The sequence below is a fragment of the Falco cherrug genome, chromosome 4, assembly GCF_023634085.1.
Source record: "Falco cherrug isolate bFalChe1 chromosome 4, bFalChe1.pri, whole genome shotgun sequence".
NCBI lineage: Eukaryota > Metazoa > Chordata > Aves > Falconiformes > Falconidae > Falco > Falco cherrug.
In genome coordinates, this window is record NC_073700.1 from 24,480,575 (window position 1) to 24,499,283 (window position 18,709).

Sequence of the window (18,709 nt, forward strand, 5' to 3'; positions counted from 1 at the left end):
ATAGTGATGAAAGAAAGGTATGGTAGATGCTTTGGCTGCCAAAATGGAGAGAACACACTAAAAAGTGGTAGTCCACATAATTAATTATTTGGTAGGCACAGTATCACATTGGGACTTAACACTCACATTCCATTTTCATGCCCATCTCTAGACATTTCTTAAGCCTACAAAACTGGCAGCGATTCCGATGATGTTTATTGATGATACAGTCCTGGTTGCTACGACAACTGTAGGTCAAATTCTTCCTCACACTCCTTTTAAAGAAACCTTTGCATCCCTCACAACTGACAGCACCATAGTGACGACCTAGGAAACATACATAGTTATCAGATGGAAATTACTTATATTTCAGCATAGAAATGTTCATCTTAAGCAAGTGAAACATTTGTGAAAGTCACTCTTTAAATTTATTTCGTGTTCTTACCATCATCTTGGACTATGAAAGCATTGTTAAAGTCTTACAGGATGTTTCTTGCTTACATATTGTCAGGGCTTTTTGGTGGGAGAGTGGAGAGAAGAGAGGAAGGCTAAGGCTATTTTTGAATAAGAGGCCTGTGAAGTGGTAGTTCCCATTCTGGACAAGTACAGATGCAATTTTATCTGCTGTTACAGATTATGGATATATTAAAAGAGCACACAGTCTAAGAATTTACTAATTTCATAATACAAGTAATTTTACAATGAAATGCAATCTTAATTTAAAATTCCTACACATATCAATTTTGTAATTCAAATTACATAACTTCAAAAAATAAAAGCAAGCAAGACAGAGAGACAGTAAGGTGCCTTCTCCATAATATGAAAGCACAGGCTCCTTTCTTGGCTAACGTAGAAATTTCACCTTGTAGAAATAATATAGAAATAGACTCCTTGTTACTGCATGCATCTGAAACACTGAGGATTCACTTGATCTCTACTTGCCTTTTCCTGTGATATCTACCAGGAAGTCTTAAGTTTGTTAGAAAGCACCAAGAAGTGTTTTTATGGAGCAGGTAGGCTTTTCTAGGTGACATGTTTATTGCAAGGTTGCCCATACCTGTGAGGAACAGTACTACATGCTTCAAATAGTCTCCTTCATTTACCAGGAGCTATTCAATCATTATTTTGTCTTTCAACACATGCCAATTTATCATACACTCCAGCTAAAGTACAAACCAATATTCTTGCATGCAGAGTTTAACTATTCTGTCTGTATAGGAAAAAAGTATGATGATATCTTTTTCCATTTTAGACTCAATGGCTTTTGCCATCAGCATGGCTAAAATCAGTTAAAATACGCAAAACCTCCTCCCTTCATCCCACTTATCCTTTCAATCAAACTTTTAAAATACTATTTTCTGTGCTTCCTTACCTGATGCTTTATCGCCACACACTACACAATATTCTACTACCTGGGGCCGCTGAACATCAGCTTTTCCCAGCAAACGTTCCACTGAAGCAGAGTCTGTCACTATCTAAAACAAAATTCCATAACAAAAAGTAATTAGCCAATATTTTCTTCTGACATGAAAGTAAGGAGCTTGGCCTAAAGAACAAGATTGCTCTATCAGATGAGAAGAGGTAGCTGAATTTGAGATTAAGTATGACACATGGAATGAAATTAAGTAGGATAAAATGGAAGTTAATGAGATTTTTTACTGTCAGTAGTTGAAAACAGTCATAGCAAAGCAAAGTCCTAATAAAACTTGTAGCTTTGTTCAGTACAAACAAAGTTTCTTCACTTGTGCAGTCAACAGTATTCTTCCCTTCTTGCAATTACTCGCAAACAGCTGCTATATTTTAGCCAAAGATACACAGTATTTCAGATGCTATTCCCGTCTATCCCTTCTCTAGCTATTAGGTGTATAGAGTTCAGAGGGGATAGCCTGAAGCTGAGGTCCACTATAGAAAGAGTTTCAATTCCAAAAGCCTTGGATTCCAAAACTTCTGTTCTGAACGTTGCACTGAACATAGAAAAATTAAAAAAAAACCCCACCCCTCTGTAACATCAGATAACCCACTAATCATAATAAAATAAATTCTAAAAGACTGTTAATACAATTTTTCAAATATTTATGTAAGAATGATACTTTTTCCCATACAATATTTTCCATTGTAACAGTACCAATAGGGACCAGGAGCTTCCCCCCCCCCCCTCGAAAACTCCTGTTGGTCTGGATTATGCTCAAGACCCACAAACAACTACGGCAGAGGACGGCTTCTTCTCCAAAGAGCTTGTTTCTCTCTCTATCTGTGAATCTTGAACAGACTATCTGATATCCTGGCACTCCTCACAAGCACCATCGTAACTTAAGCATTTGCTTATGTCTTCGGAATTTTAATGAGAACACACAACATGGGTGCTGAGTGCAATGGAATGCACAAGGAACATTAAGACAGGAGGATTTATAACTGAACAATAAAACCTACAATTAGTATGGTCTAATTCCTGTCATTAACTCTTTAGAAAACTTTTGCAATTTGTCTTAAAGCAATTATAGACTTAAATAATCTAAAAATCAAAAACTGGAAAAAAATTTCTATGGTCTATCTCAATTACTATATTTACCTGAATTCTGCCTGGCACAATGTTGTCCGTGGTGGTAAAGATAAGCTGTTTGGCATTGGATGTCTCAGGTGCTGCCAATATCACCTTTCCTGCACCAGTTCCATCTGGACTGGCTAAAATAAACTGTTGCTTTGGAGACACAGCTGAGTCCACTGCTGTCACTATTTGGATTTTTTGACCTGTTTGCTGATCTGTCACAATCTGTAAAACACATTGAAGCATTTCATGAGCCACATTTTAAAACCTTTCATTTCATTCTGACTTGGAGTTATATGACACTCTCTGATAACTGTCCTTGTTATTTACTATTTTGCTATTTGTACATTTATTATATGGGTGCAAAGTTGTTGCAGCTCTCTACATAGATGCAAAACAATAAAATCAAACCAAACATATATCTATATACATACCCACTGCATAGACAGAAAACACTAGACAGAACTGTGAAAAGTGTCAGTCTGATATTGTTAATAATTAAGAGATACGGGAAAATCTTGTAATTACACTTAACTGTTCAAATTAAGTTAAGATATAGTGGATCCCAGACAGAATAATAACAAAATGTAATGTTAAGGACTGCAGCTGATGAATGGCAGGTATATATGCCTAGTAAGACAGCATCACAGAAATTTCATAGAATTATAGAGTATCTTGAGTTGGATGGGACCCGTAAGGATCATCGAGTCCAACTCCGTGCTCCTCATAGGACTGCCTAACAATAAACCATATGACTAAGAGCATCATCCAGACGGTCCTTGAATTCTGTCAGGCTTGGTGATGTGACCACTTCCCTGAGGAGCCTGTTCTAGGGACCAGCCACCCTCTCAGTGAAGAACCTTTTCTTAATGTCCAACCTGAACTTCCCCTGATGTAGCTTCATTCCGTTTCCTCCTGTCCTGTCACTGGTCACCAGAGAGCAGAGATCAGCACCTCCCCTCCACTGCCCCCTTGAGAAAGCTGTAGACTGCGATGAGGACCCATCAGCCTTCTCTTCTCCAAGCTGAACAAGCCAAGTGACCTCAGCTGCCCCTCTACATCTTGCCCTTCAGGCCTTTCACCATCTTGGTCGCCTTTCTCTGGATGCACTCTAATGGTTTGATGTCCTTCATACACTGAGGCGCCCAGACTGCACACAGAACTTGAGGTGGAGCCGCACCAGTGCAGTGTAGAGCGGGGCAGTCGCCTCTCTGGACCGACTGGCAATGCTGTGCTTGAGCACCCTAGGGCACACTGCTGACACACCCAACTTGCCACCGACCCAGACCCCAGATCTCTTTCCACTGGACTGCTCTCCCGCCTCTCATCCCCCAGTTTGTTCCTACAACCAGGATTACCCTGTCCCAGGTGCAGGATCTAGCACTTGTTCTTGTTAAATTTCACACAGCTGGTGACTGCCCAGCTCTCTAGTCTACCCAGATCTCTCTGTAAGGCACCTCTGCCCTCCAGGGAGTCCACAGCTCCTCCATATTTACTATTATTGGCAAACAACGTACATTTGACTCCTACCTCCAAATAATTTATAAAAACATGACTAAAAATTACTCTAGCTGACAAAAAAAAGCACAGTGGTACATTCTTGAGATTTTATTAATTTTGCATACACCTGACTATTAAAGTTATTTCTATATAATTCATTTATGTAATTGGCTTAATGTCAGAGTTAAAACTACTACTGAAAATAAATCATGAAGTGAATTTATACACACTAATATTCCTATTGGCTGTATTAGGGGTCACAATTATTGTGTATTTATTTCCCTAATTTTGATTACCTAGACTTTTTATTTAGTTGTCATGTCCTTTTTGTGTAATATTTTCATGCAGATCTTAACTAACGGGACAATTCACAGTGAAATCTGATCTGGCATTTGGACTGACACCACTACAATCTTGCCTGTATTTGTTTTGAGGAAGCAGGGATACTCTTTTCTCATCCTGGTATTCTTCTTCATCATGGAGACACAGGTTTTTTTCAGAAGTATCAGTGATATAAGGAGGTAGATTATTTTGCAGAATTGAACAAAAGATCCTACTTTATGAATGTTGAACATTCATTATGCTTCAGTTATACATGTTGTGAGAACATCTACCTTGCAATGGAATATTGATACATATTGATATAGTTACTCTACCATGCAAAACAGAGATGTTACCAGACAACTGTATCAAAAATAGAAACCTTCCCTCGTAACAGAATCCTGAAAATCAGCATGTGAAATAATAAGGCTGCCTTATTCCACCTTTTGTTGATAACTTTAAGGAATAACATCTTAAATAAAATACATAGCTAAATGTTAACTAAAGAACATCTCTTTGGTGCTGTCTATAAAGAAAAATCATATGGACTTCTTTGTAATTTTTCATGGATCAGATATAAGCACCAATGATAATAAAGACCTAAGACAAAAAAATTAGGTTGGATAAGTAGATGACATTTAGGTTCGTAAGAAAAAAAGTGTATGTTATTATACTTGTTGCCATTTGAATCTTTGATAATAACATCACAGAAAAAAAAATTATCGTGCATAGTGAGTATAATGACAACGTCAAAATAATTTTAAAAGTGTTTTCAGGGCTGTTCAGAGGGACAGCACCCACCCACCCTGATCAAGACACATCCCAGGAAAACTCCAGCCTGTGATGGATGATGCTTTGCCAGGACTGTTTCAAATGCCCTGGAGTGCAAGATCCTCTTTTCCAGCACCACCTCTAGCAGAATTACATGGGAGTAGGAGCGCACTGGCACAGAACAACGTCAAGGAAGGCAAAAGCTCAGTATTGCAGTACTGAAACACTCCAGTAACATTAACAACAAATCTCCTATCATTTGTCACTGCATACATTCTGGTATCTTTATATTATCAGTAACAACGACCCACTGTGCAGCATTCCCAAAGGCTAACTTTATCCTACATTGGCTAGTCTCCCACTGGCTCCTAAATAAGGCAGAGAGAGAAAGAGAAAGAGGAATGCCCTTGGAGGTGATGTTAGGTGTTCTGTTGTCAATATCTGCCCATTTGCTATGGCTAGAGCTTAGGAGATTTGTATATGTAGGCTAAGTTCAACCTCTGCAAATATTCCTCACTATCTACATCATCAATATAATTATTATATACAGCCAATTAGTCATCACCAAATACATGCTGAAGAAGAAAGAGAATCTGAGTTTGCACTAAAAATAATCCATTCCGACAAAAGTTAAAAAAGTCTATGAAAGACTTTAGCATGATTTTGTATCAAATCATGGGAGGAGGTGGAAGGAGGAGCAAAAAAAGGTGTAATAGTTAAGTTACTTAATCAATGGATTTTTACCTGAATGCGTTGTGGTGAAGCTACAGAGGAGTCTGTGGAAATTATCTGGATACGTTGGGAAGGGCTGGTCATCACTGGAGATTCAGATAGTGGAGTCTGAACAGTCTGCACCTGTAAATAACAAAGAATTTTAATTTACTGTTGCAGTACTGAAGTATTTTACATATATTAAACATCAGAGGGCCCTATAGCATAGAATCTAAATTTACTGGATAGATTACAGTCATTAAACCAACTTGGATTTGTTTTCAATGAATTGTCACAATATTGGCTTTTCTGGGGAACAGAATGAATCTGATCAATGACCAAAACCACAAAACCAAACCACCACCATCATGCCCCTTCCCCTCTGTGCCACTCCCCACAGCCATCCAATACTCCCATTTTTATTAAGTTTAGAATATACAGACACTTATACAAAGTACCTTATTTAGTATTATTGCGGGGGTGGGAGTGGGGTTGTTCGGATATAAACATGAGCTGAAGCTATTCTATCAGTCTTTAACACAGAGAAGTATCTGCAGATGTAGATGTCTATATGTATTTTTTTCACAGTTGCTACATGCATCTTTGCCATTCTTCATTTGGAACCTGACCACACAAAAAATTAGGCTTAACCAAACAAAATCAGAACAAGGTTTATCAAAATTACCCTGGAAGTTCTTGAAGAATTAGAATATGATTAGTTCCAGATCTCTTTTTGTTTGTTTTCAATAGAGGAAAAGCCGAATCATTCTGCTACTTATAATACAGTAACTTAGAAGAAAAATTCATATGCTTATTTGTGCTGTACTCATTATGAAAGCTCTGCTTTCTCGGTGCATTTTACAAGTTACTAGTTGATGACATGGCTCAATGTTTTGAGTCTCATGAGAAAACTCAAAACAAAGGAGATAATTTGGCTCTAAACCCATACACTGCATATGTTCACCAGTATTTTCAAAAAAGTTGCAAAATAGTTGAAAAACAGTTAGTGCACACAAGACACTAGTATTTTGGACTGCAGCAGCTCCAGAGGTGACATTACGGTCCGCAGTCAGCAGCACAACATGAATACTTTTTCAGTCACATTCTTTATTGAAAGTTATTATATAAAAGGATGGAAACCTAATAATATTTAAAAGACGGCTGACAGCAAATTTTACACATGCAGTATATCTGAGTAACAAACACTGTAAATTCTTACAATACAATAGAAATCTATACAGACATTCCATTTCAATTGGAATAAAATACTGCAGTGATGTACTCTATAAAAATGAACAGAATGTGGCATTACTGATTTCTTCAACATTCAATTTAACCCATAACTACTTATTTAAAAACAGTGCATATAGGCCAAAACTTTGTTCTTTGGGAAAATGTTCTGTAATGTCAATGACTTAACAGCCTTGATTTTTAGATAAGTCCGCCTAATGCAAAATAAATCTTACTTAAATTTTAGAACAGATTTTACGATTTGATAGTTTCATAATTTTAAATAATTATATATTGTAAATGGTATCATTTACAATACTTGTAAATTTTGATTGCAAACAATAATTTGGGTTTTCATAAATAACCCCAAAGGTCACATTTACATTGTCCCACAGAATCTATAGGACTGTGTCAACTGTATGACTGAGTACAACAATTGTATTCTATATGGTAATTTGAGAATATCAAATTAGTGTTTATTACCAATCCTCCCAGTCAAAGGGAAGGGGTTCAAAGGAAGGCTCAGCCGAATCTGGCAACTCAACAAATGGTTACAGGACTGCTGCCACAGCCAGGAGCTTACTACTTAGACCATGAGAATCACTGAGAAACCTGGTCTACTGGGGGCTGATGGGGTCCATCTGACAGAGAAGGGGAAAAGCATCTTTGGTCATAGGCTTTCCAAGCTGGTGAAAAGGGCTTTAAACTAAAGCTGTCTGGGGAGAGAAACCTCAGTCCATTCCACTCCTACCAGTTTGATGCCAGTGCCAGCAACAGATGCTTAAAGAACTAGATGATCTTCAAGGTCTCTTGCAACCTAAACCATTCTACGATTCTATGATCTGCAGTGACACGTGGTCAAAAACAGGAAGTTCAAAGATAGTTTTTATTAAATACTCTTTTAAACAATCTTGGAATTATTTGTTTATCAAAATCTATACAGTTGGACAACAGAGTAGTGACAATTTAGTCATCATTTAAGCTTGCATGGAAAAAAAAATAATCTTAATTTTGTAAGCTTTTCTGTTTAATATACAAAAAAGTTAATTTGTGATGCCAAGAAAGAAAAACCAATTTTGATACCAAGAAAAATTTACTGCAGTCTCTTTGGGGAAGCAAAGACATTAAAATACACAGCACTTTAATGAAGACACACTTTCTACTCTCCTGTTGCCTGTACCATAAGTAGTCCATATACTATAAAAGTAAACCTGAATTGAACATAGAATCTCTAATTATCTTTAATATACAAGTCAAAGTTGCGTGGTAAATGAGGAAAAATACAGGAGAGTTGTAGAAATAATAGAATCTTGTAATTATTGGATGATTCAAGGCATCCAGCAGCAGAAAACAATATACCTAGGTGAGGAAAAAACCAAGATTCCCCAAATCAAGACACTTAAAGGACACATTTGAATAACGATCCCTACCTTGATGCCAAATTATTATCTAAGCTATGCACCCTTCTAAAGGTCTAAATTAAAGCAAAAAGATCTTTTAAAACTGTTTTCCAGTTCTTTCACCCCCAATTACAGAATCCTTAGCCTTCTTTTGAAATATTGTCACATCTTACACCACAATGCATTGCAGGCAGCTGCATTTTTCCATGTTGTTGAAGGATTTATAGCAACTCCTTAAAAAAATGCCAGTATATATATGGTAACTGCACCAAAATTCTTCTGCAAACATTTTGGGACTAAATAACCATTTCTTCTTCCTGGGTTTGTAAAGTACCTGCTGCAAAGGGGTCCCACTATACAACAGTGTTTTCAGGTACTACATCAACATAAAACCTAGTGCTTTATGCTTTAAAACACTTTCTCAGTTTTTATAGAATGGACCACATCCTCATATAAAGGTTTATTTTTACTGATCAACTCCAGTCTCCTTTGGGTTATTACTCACCCTCACCACGTGACTAGTTATCTTGTCTTAGGTGAGTTCTCCATAAAGTTGGGCAAGTCTGAGGCCAGCTGCCGTTATATGCTGATATGTAATTTTCATGTTCAAATATTCAAAAACATGTATTTATTAAACTGAAAACAGACAAAATTTTAGTCTGCTCTTGGCTGGGAAGATATGGTATAACAACGAAAATTAATTTGTCCAATACCAATAAATGCTTCAGTGTGCACATACAATTTATTTTTATAATCTTATTAACATGCATACATATTCAGGATAGTGTAGGACTCTGAAATGCAAAATTTTACCTTCTTTTCATGCTTGTGTCCTTAATACTCAATGGAATAAGAACAGCTTTACATTTCTGACTGCTACTAAATATCTCAAGTTTATTTTCCAGAGTGAAAACACATGCCACTGGTTGACAGCAGAATCATGGTAAATAAATCAAATGCAAAAAGGGAACATATTTTTTGAAATACACAATTTACAAAATTAAGGAAAAATAATCTTCTGTCATTTTGTTTGACAGGAATATTTCTACCTTCAGCATTGTGACACACCTACAAGGGATCTGAATGGATAAATATGTGATGCTTTATTATGGTCCTATCCAGTCTGTCATACCAAACTTGACTTGTTAAATCAAAGTATTAAAAAAGCCCAAAACAAACAGCCATGAAACCAAAACAAAAAAAACAGGAATAGTAGTCTGAGAATATGCAACACACTCAAAAAGTTCTATCAGAGATTTGCAAGGTTAACTTCAGACAGCTTATATAAATACTGTAGGAAAAATTAAGCTATCTTTAATTAGACTCCCAAATAAATTTAATCAAAGTACTTTGAAAGAAAATGGCTTGTACGTACTCATATCAGGAAGATAATACTGTTTAGCATTATATTAGGTTCACTTACAGGATTAAACATAACATTGACTATTCTAATCTGTTGTTCAGAAGAAAAATGACACAAGAAACCCGTATCATGTTTAAAGCAACTGTTGCAGAAGCTCTACATGTAAAGAACTAGTCCTTCCAAGTCAATGAAGATATGTTTCTGCAATTCTAAAATGTATTTTAAAAAAATTAAATACACTTGAATTTCTTTAAGATGGGAAAGAGTCTCAAATGAGACTTCATCTTGAAGAGATGAGGAAAGAAACGAAGTAGGCCATATAGAAGACTTCAGAGCACCACATTTTACAGAGGCTTAGTGAACAACCACTTAAAAGTAACCACTAATGCTGCAACTTAAGATGTAGTCAGAAAATAATACATGTAAAATATTGCTCAACCCCCCCTAATTTCCCTACGCAAAACACATCAAATACACTTATGTTAAGAGACAGGGAAGAAATAATCTCTTTTAATTCCCTTAGTACTGTTTTCTTCCTGGAGCTCCCTAGCTGTACACCCTACAAACTCCAGTACTTACAATGTCAAATTCTTCCTGCAGTCTTACATTTTTCCTCAGCAAACCTCTGAGGGCAATCCCAGAAAAATGTCAAGGTCACTTTCAGTCAGATCACAGCTATTTTCATCCAGTCTCCATGAGGATTTCAATCACAGAAAGCAGCCAGGAATGTTTTTAAAATGCCCTCTCTGTGACCCTGTTCCTCTGAAGGTCAAGTTTACTATCATTCCCTGTAACCAAGGAAGAAGAATCAATGTATTCCTGTTGTTTTGTCACCTGGTGAAGGAGTTTGTCTAATAGTAAGACTAATTTCATCTGGAGAACATAGTCCCATGTTATCAAGCTTCCCCCTCCCCCTGTTCTCTGTTCTTAAGCCCCTCAACCTGCTCACTCTGTGAACTACAAAACAGCAAAATGAAATCTGAGAAAAGAGTCTGCTTGTATCTTGAATTATTTTCAAATCAGCAAAACTGAAAGGAAAGTCCACCACATTCCCTGCGGAGCATCTTTAGCCTTAAAGTTCATTAGGCTTTCTAAAGTAGCCCAGGGCCCTCAAATATGACACAGCATAATCAGTCCTAATACACATTACTTCATACAGTAAGTTTGACACACGTGTGATACATTAATTTAAACTCCATAACAAAACACTTGTATGAAGTTGCAATAAAGGCTGACAAATGGGTGAAAGTAGAAAATGTTTTAGAATTCTTAGAAAGTAAAACTTGTTAAAGTTATAGCACTTGAAGTTTTGGGGGAAATGACCATGTGCTTGACAAGTTTTATGACAGTAAACTTAAATACAGTAGACTTCCACCACAAAGCCTTATGCAACAAATGCATGATCTAGGTGTCTTTAAGTAGCACTGGTATTTTCTATTAACTTCAAGGACTCCTAATCTTAGCACAGAAATATGCTCACTATTGAAATTAGGCTCTTTACTTGATAGAAAACACAACTATCGATCATGTAACTCTCTGGAAATAGTATCTATGAATAGTTACTGTAACTCCTGTGAATGTATTTACAGCATGGGTACAACTTAAATGTTAGGTCAACCAACTGTGATCTAGTGTGGGGAAAAGTAAGTATTATACTTAAGACATGTGAGAAAACCCAATGACTTTTAGTTGGATTTTCCTTGTGCTTATTATCTGACACCACACTTAATAATCTTGTTACTCTAGGCTTTCATTTGTCCAATTAACCCGGGAAAGACGTTTATGATACCCGATTAGCAGCTGTCTTTCCTGGGACAAAACCCAAATCCTGAATATAATAACACTTTATCACTACATAACCCTCTGTTCAGAAGTGGACTTCCCAGCTCTAAAGTTTGGAATAGCTGTATTGCAAAGAGAAGGCAGAATCTTTGTAATACTTAAGCAGAAGTGATATAAAAACGCATTAAGAAAAAAAAGACTAGAAGTTTCCTGTTCTCTGAATCAAAAGACAGGCTTGCAAAGTAATAAGAATTTGAAATAAAATATGAAACCTGTAAACTAGTGTACTAATGTAGTTAGTGCTACATTAGTAACTACCAATGTGGTTAACGGCTTTGTCACAACTGCCCAAGTGACCCACAAAATCTCTAAGACTTCAGCAAGAAACATAAAATATACAAAATGCATCTTTAACCAAGGGTAATGTTAGATTTTTAGGGCATGGTAATTCTTTTTTGTTGATGGAACTTGTCTCAAGTACTGTATACTGCACAGAAATATTACAGCTACAAAGGCTTTCACTCTTATTTTTATAGGACATCAACTATGCTACTGTAATAAACACCCATAGCAAAGCAAAGTTAGTATTTTATAACTTTAGTTTCTAATAATTCAACAGTGACATTCAAATAGAACAATACTTACAAGAGTATATATTATGTTTAACAGAGAGCCTCTTAAGCTACTGAGAAATCCTGAAATGACCATACATAGTACTTTTCACAGGAAAACATTTTTCAGAAATTAGTCCAAATATCTATCATTCTACTTGGTGTCTTACTTTTGTTGTTGTATGTATCTCACTTATCGGAAATGTCCTTCTAAGAATGCTTCTCTAACTTAAGTAGAAGAACATTTTTTATATTCATGCCACTAAAAGCCAAAGTAATTGTACTGCATGAATACACTGAGCAGTTCTCACTAAGTGTAAACCAATTTCAGAGATATTATTAATATTATTGAAAAGAGAACTGAAATTAAAATAAGGCACAGGTAAGATACCACAGATCAAATATGTTCAACTGCACCCAGAAACCTAAACTATTTTTACAAGTTTCCTCTCATAAAACAGTTAAAGAATTTCAATGAAAAATATGGTACCAAGCTTTACACCATAAAAAAATTGCTACATCGCGAATCAAATCAGAAAGATTTATTTTTCTGTAGATAATTTTTTCTTAAAAGCCTATTATTAATTTAATACTTAAAAGTAGTTTGTTAGGAAAATTATGTATTGCCTGGAAATATCCAAATAGATTTCTTTCACAGATGTAAGATACATCTAAAAAAAATTTTAAGTTATACTCTTTGGAATTTACTGTCCTGACCACTTGGGCCCTTTGTAGAATGGCAGCCAAAATTCAGATCCACCATGGAAGAACTCATCTGTAGTTAAACTGCCCTAACAGGACACTGGTGTAACATCTTGTATGAAACATATGAAGACAACAGTCATGAAAGAAGCTGCAATTCTTGGCTTACCTGTACACTAAAAAAAAAAATATCTCAGACTACATCTTGCATAACACCTTAAAGCCTATATTACAGCAGCTACAGCACATCTGTTAACACTGCATTCAGAGGCTGCCAAGCTGCATAAGCCATGCAGGATCTCTTTACTCCAGTATGTTTTATGTGAAATATACCATCAGCCTGAGAGGTGTCTAGGTCTTCTGCAATTAACAGTAACTTGACAAAAGCTCTATTTTAACTAAAAACTGTTTCAGAAGACTCAGCATCAAAACTCTAACGTGAAAATTTATCCAAAAATGAGAAAATGGCCAATGATAAGATTAAACACAAATGGCCTGATTTTACACTTAATTCTTACAACAAAGCAAAACTTATTTCACCAGAACACAGTGTTTCTACTCTTCTTTTTCAGCAGACTGTGCTTCATCTAGACTTAAACCAAAATTGCTGAACTACTTATGATGTAACTTACCAGAGAGATCTGAAGAAGGTCAAGAAAATACTTTATGTGACAAAGATATACGGTATTTTTTCAGTCCCATGGCAAAACATGCTTTCAGAAAGGCCCAAGATTTTCACAGGTTCTTATCAGGGCACTGAGGGAACCAAAAGCAACTAAAATTCTCCCAGCAACGCAGCTGGCATAAACAAGATCCCAGTAAACACTGGGCTCAACAGAGTCATCTCCTGTGACTCTCCCTGTAGCCTCTGATAGAGAAAAAGGATGCACTGGGAATAGTCTGTGGCTGTCATGGAGGCAGAAGGGGCCAGTTTCAGCAACTACTAGAAGTTCCTCCTGGTCACACCAAAGCTGATGTTGGAAAGAGGAAACAGTCCTTATTCCTCCCCACAGTGACAGTGCTGGTTAAAAACCATGTTAAAAACTAATTCACTGCACAGGGAATACATCTCCACTTCACAACCAAATCCATTTTTCTGAAACAACATGCAAATCAAGTCAAAGTCAGTGCTGGGACTGAACCTGGGCCACTGATATATTGCACAGTGACGGCACTAAATAAACGCTTGAGAAAAGTAGCATTACCTATTTTTGCATAAAGGCTAAATGTTAAGGAATACTGCACTGAAACCGTCTGGAGTTAACTAAGCTGCTTAGCATTAGTAGCTAAATTTGCTGAAGCCCTAGGCTGCAAGCTTTCACCCAGATACGTTGAACTTTTACCTAATTCTGTGAAAGAGGTCCTCAAGAGCTGGTTCAAGCTGGAAGATAAGGAAACAAGGAGGGCTGCTAGAAGTATCAGTAGAAGCTGAAACCTTAGAGATAGGGAAAGAAACAGCCCACCTAGAAACAATGAAATGACCCAATGAAGAACAAGAAGACCCCAGACTCTAATATTATTACTGGTCCAAACTGTCATGAGGGATGGAAAACTTAAATTGCAAGGTCATAACTGCCCAGGAATTTCTTTCTTCAGGGTCCCTCTGTGGAGGCACCCAGCTTGAGCTGTTTCTACTGCTGTACCACTCAAATTACCTTACTGGACTTAAAGCCTGAGGCTTTGCTAGGGCATACCCAGGGTGGAGAAGATTCTTTTAACACAAAGTATTTTTTTTATGCTTTTCAAAAGCTATTCAGGATGAGAAGGAATTGCCAAAATTCTGTCTGAATCCCCTAGCTGCTCTCTGTTCTCCATCTCATGAACTGTAAGTAAAGGCAACTGCAGACACTAAAAATGAAACTCTCACCCAATCTGTTCAGAAATACACAGCTGGAAAAATGCAACACCACTTCTATAAAGCAGAAGCAAGCAACAGCAGTGAAACCATTTGAAACCATTACAAGGACAATTTTTAAAAGTCCTAAAAATAGAGTAAGTACAAAAATACATGCAATGCTGGAGCGTGCTCAGTGACTTCTGTGATACACTCAGTTTCATGGGAAACCTGATCAACTATTGCTCAAGAAAGAAAAACAGCATATGGCCTACCTGCATGACAGTCTGATTTGGTGCTCGGCATCACAGTTCTCAATAAACCCATGCACTACATATGTGGCAACTATGTTGAAAAAATGATGCAGATATAGCTAAACCTGCAAATATTTGCATTAAGTTATCCTATTTGCAACCTGTCTCTCATCATTCATAACTTAAAAGTCAGGGCGGGATTAATGACATTCTCTCCTTCCATTCAATTGTTACCAATTATGATATAAAATACGACATTCTAAAAAAGCTTCTCATTTTTAAGGCCACTGCCAAGTTTCATGCTAGATTTTCTCTAAGAAACAGTCAGTACAAATACAGAATTTTATCATGTTTCAAGAAAACTAGTGATGTGTCTACCTGTATTAAAAACTGTACCTGACTGAAGACACAAATTAGCAGGCAGGCAGCCATTCATAAAGAAATGGTTGAACATTAACATGGTCATAGCATTAATTAATTCTTAATGACATAATGCTGCTTATAACTTTTTCCATGACCAAGTTTTCATGGTGTTATGCAGTGGACAGGCATGTAATTTAAGGAGGAGTTGAACACTGTAAAGAGATGAAGCCCTCTATTTACCCACCGGCCAGGAAGAAATCACAGAGCTTCATACACTCTTGAGATGGAGCGATCTCTCCAGTGGCAAGTTACAACCATCACACTATGTTACCACGGTGCATTTCCTGCACGAGGAATTACAAATGTCACATATTTTATGTGCCTTAGATGTAATTATAGCACTCAAGTTCTAACAAAATAGTATAAGGTTTGCCAGTATTTCCATTACAGTTTTTTATTTCCAAGTTTGTTTGGAACAGTTTTTAAAAAATGCAGCTTGCCAAACTGATACCTGGTATAACAAACTAGAGTGAAAATCTGCTTGTTGGTTTTCAGTGTGAAATTTTAGTTTTTTGAAACTACTCCTTAGATGTTATTTCAGGATACTCAGTAGGCCATTTTCCACACTATTTAAAAAGAATCAAAATTTTTTTTCAGAAAAAAATTGCTGTTAAGCAGGGAATCTCTAATCCATTTCTGAAAACACAATGACATACAAATTTCCTTTGTATATAGAGCTTCTTCTTGAACTAAAGATATTTTTTAAAATCCAAGTGTAATCTTAGTTCAATATGCAAAAAAAACCCCAAACAAATGTCTGAAAAGTGGCCTTGTCTACAGAGGTCTCAGCCTACTTGCCCTTCGTTATTTATGAAATTCCTTAATTATGCAATCATATGATAAAACATAGTAAATTTGAAGGAAATTAAACCAAATAATTTGAAACTGACAAAAATTCTCATTTATTTTTTGACTGAAGTTTGCATACTGAAGGAGATAAATAGATTGTTTTCTATGTCCACATTCACATGCAGTTTCAGTATTTATGACTTGATTTAGACATTATAGCTGTTGAGCATCCAAGCTTCAGTAAACATACACCAAGACAAGACATCACTTAATATCACTTTAAGTAGGTCTTGTGCTCTTTTTCTCATGGGTATAGACAGAAAATATAAAGGCTGATTTAAATTCATCACCCTACTGTAAATTTGACATAGTGCATAAGTAAAACAGGTAACTTCAAACACTGTTGTGGATTTAGATGACAATTCAAAAAATGAGCCAAAACCTTTCACATCCAAAATGGTCAAGCTAACAATCAAATGACCAGAAATTCTGTTACATTAATTTTTTTAACAATGCATAATGCAGCCAAGTTTCTCTATAGTTCATGTTGAATTTCCTACTTACACTCCTAACATGGGGGCCACCACAATGAAGTAAGGTAAACAAACTACATATTGGTTGCACTGGTCTCTTGTTTGTCCCCAGCTGTAAAGCAATACTGTTCTATAAAGATTTTCTGTTCCATTTACACTTAATTGTAAACAGCAAGGACTCCCCAATATATTATTCATTTCACAGGCTCATATACCAACTGTTGTGATATCATCTGTCACTCACCTCAGCCACCTGCTGAGTCTCCACTACCTGCTGAGCCAGCACCTCCATATTGGTTGCCATGGTGAAACAAGATCATTAGAGAACCTGTTTGAAAAGATGCCAGCAACTTCCATCAGGCACAAAAGTAAGGTTTTTGTTCTTCTTATTAAAGAAAGCTCTGATACAACTTTTTGACAGTTTACTATAATGTTTGACATATCTGACAAATAAGAAAATATGCCATGGAAGCATGTGTGTATATGCACATATATACACACGTATGTACAGAACATGCACAATGGAACCACAACATTTAAAAAGCTGATACACACAGTTATTATTTTACTTCATAAAGCCTCTAATATACTATTTTTACTCTATTGCTTAAGCTGCAAAGTAGAGAAATTAGAAAGTTTGAGTGTCAACTAGTCAACTACTGATGCAGTTTGTGGATTTCACCTATCTCTAAGGTCCTTTCCTCAACTCAAAAGAGAAACCTTATAGTTAAACCGCTTCTAAACTACATGCTGAACAAGGAAACAGCAATCTAAGAATGCTGTTTTGAGCAAATTTTTTATTGAGCTATTCTGTCAAACTGCCATGTTCATGCATATTCTTACGGTAATCTTGCACAAAAAGGGAAATAAACAGTCACATCTAAAATGTATTTTCTATTATCCAAACTTTTTAATTATAATGCAATAGTATTATCACTCTGAGGAGAAAATACTGCTAGCGTTTTACCCTACTGTGAGATTCTGTACCTCCAACTTTATGCTCTTCAGGGGTTGGGGGGGGGGGGGGGGGGGGGAGGGGAGACAAAACAAAGAGGAAAAAGGAAGGAATAAGGAAAAAAAGACACTTCCAATACATTTTTAACAATCATTATTAAGGCTGTGTTTCTCCAACGGTAAATTTAATTAAGATTTCAAATTAATGCATTCAGGTTTTAATCATGACTTGCTCATTATAGAGCCAGAGTTCAGATGCTGACCCAGGTATAGGTAATGAAAAGGCATTCCTGAATGTTGGCCCATTTAAAAGTTTTATTGAAAACCTTCTGTTGGTACTTGTAAAGCAATCATTTCACATAAAACTAAAAAAAAAATACTATGAACAGTAGCAAAACACATAACAGAAAAATGCATGCATATCTCTAGCATCCACCCCTTCCTCCCCCATTCAAATGTAACTTCTACAAAGGTAATATTGAAAATGTAAAAATTTGTTGTTAAAAATATTAAATCACATTGTGGTAAATTAAACCTGAATAATATGTTGTATATGTCAATGGAAGACTATTCATAACGATGCATAATCAAAGTTGAGACATTCCCTATGGAAATCATATTTATGCTACTCATACAGAATGTCATTTTTCTTCAAGTGCTTAACTTGCACAGTAAGGTCATGAACCATTTCCACCTGACCCATTTAATATTGCAGCTTGTGGATATTTCTCAGTTGTTCAGTAATTCCTTTTCAGTGTTCTCATCTTATTTTAAAGTTATTTTTTATGTTCAGCAAGGAAGGTAACTATATAACATGCTGTTCTGGTGCTTTAAGATGAAGGAAACCCTGAACATGAGATATTTTGTTCATAGGATTACTTTTCTGAGACCCAATGAAGTCTTTACTGTGGTAAGGCTCTGACAGTTTTGCTGTTGATGTTGTTATCCACCAAGGGGTTTTGTACTTTTGACCTTCCCAAAAGAGTAATAAACTCAGGCTATCTGAT

General features: G+C 36.3%; 1 protein-coding gene across 7 annotated transcripts in view; it reads right to left on the reverse strand.

Moving 5' to 3' along the window:
- NR2C2 (nuclear receptor subfamily 2 group C member 2) overlaps positions 1 to 18,709 on the reverse strand; it is a 45,117-nt gene that overhangs the window by 23,402 nt on the left and 3,006 nt on the right. For 3 of the 7 annotated variants that reach the window (XM_014283582.3, XM_055707431.1, XM_055707434.1), the window contains exons 2-6: positions 16,993 to 17,076; positions 5,861 to 5,971; positions 2,549 to 2,749; positions 1,352 to 1,454; positions 127 to 306 (exon numbers count right to left, since the gene is read on the reverse strand). In XM_014283582.3, coding sequence (XP_014139057.1) covers positions 127 to 306; positions 1,352 to 1,454; positions 2,549 to 2,749; positions 5,861 to 5,971; positions 16,993 to 17,052 — 655 coding nt within the window. In that variant the 5' untranslated portion in view covers positions 17,053 to 17,076. Of the gene's footprint in view, positions 1 to 126; positions 307 to 1,351; positions 1,455 to 2,548; positions 2,750 to 5,860; positions 5,972 to 10,399; positions 10,609 to 13,547; positions 13,665 to 15,610; positions 15,711 to 16,992; positions 17,077 to 18,709 lie in introns of those variants that run through there. The other 4 variants (XM_027811655.2, XM_027811654.2, XM_055707433.1 and 1 more) reach the window with 4 other exon arrangements.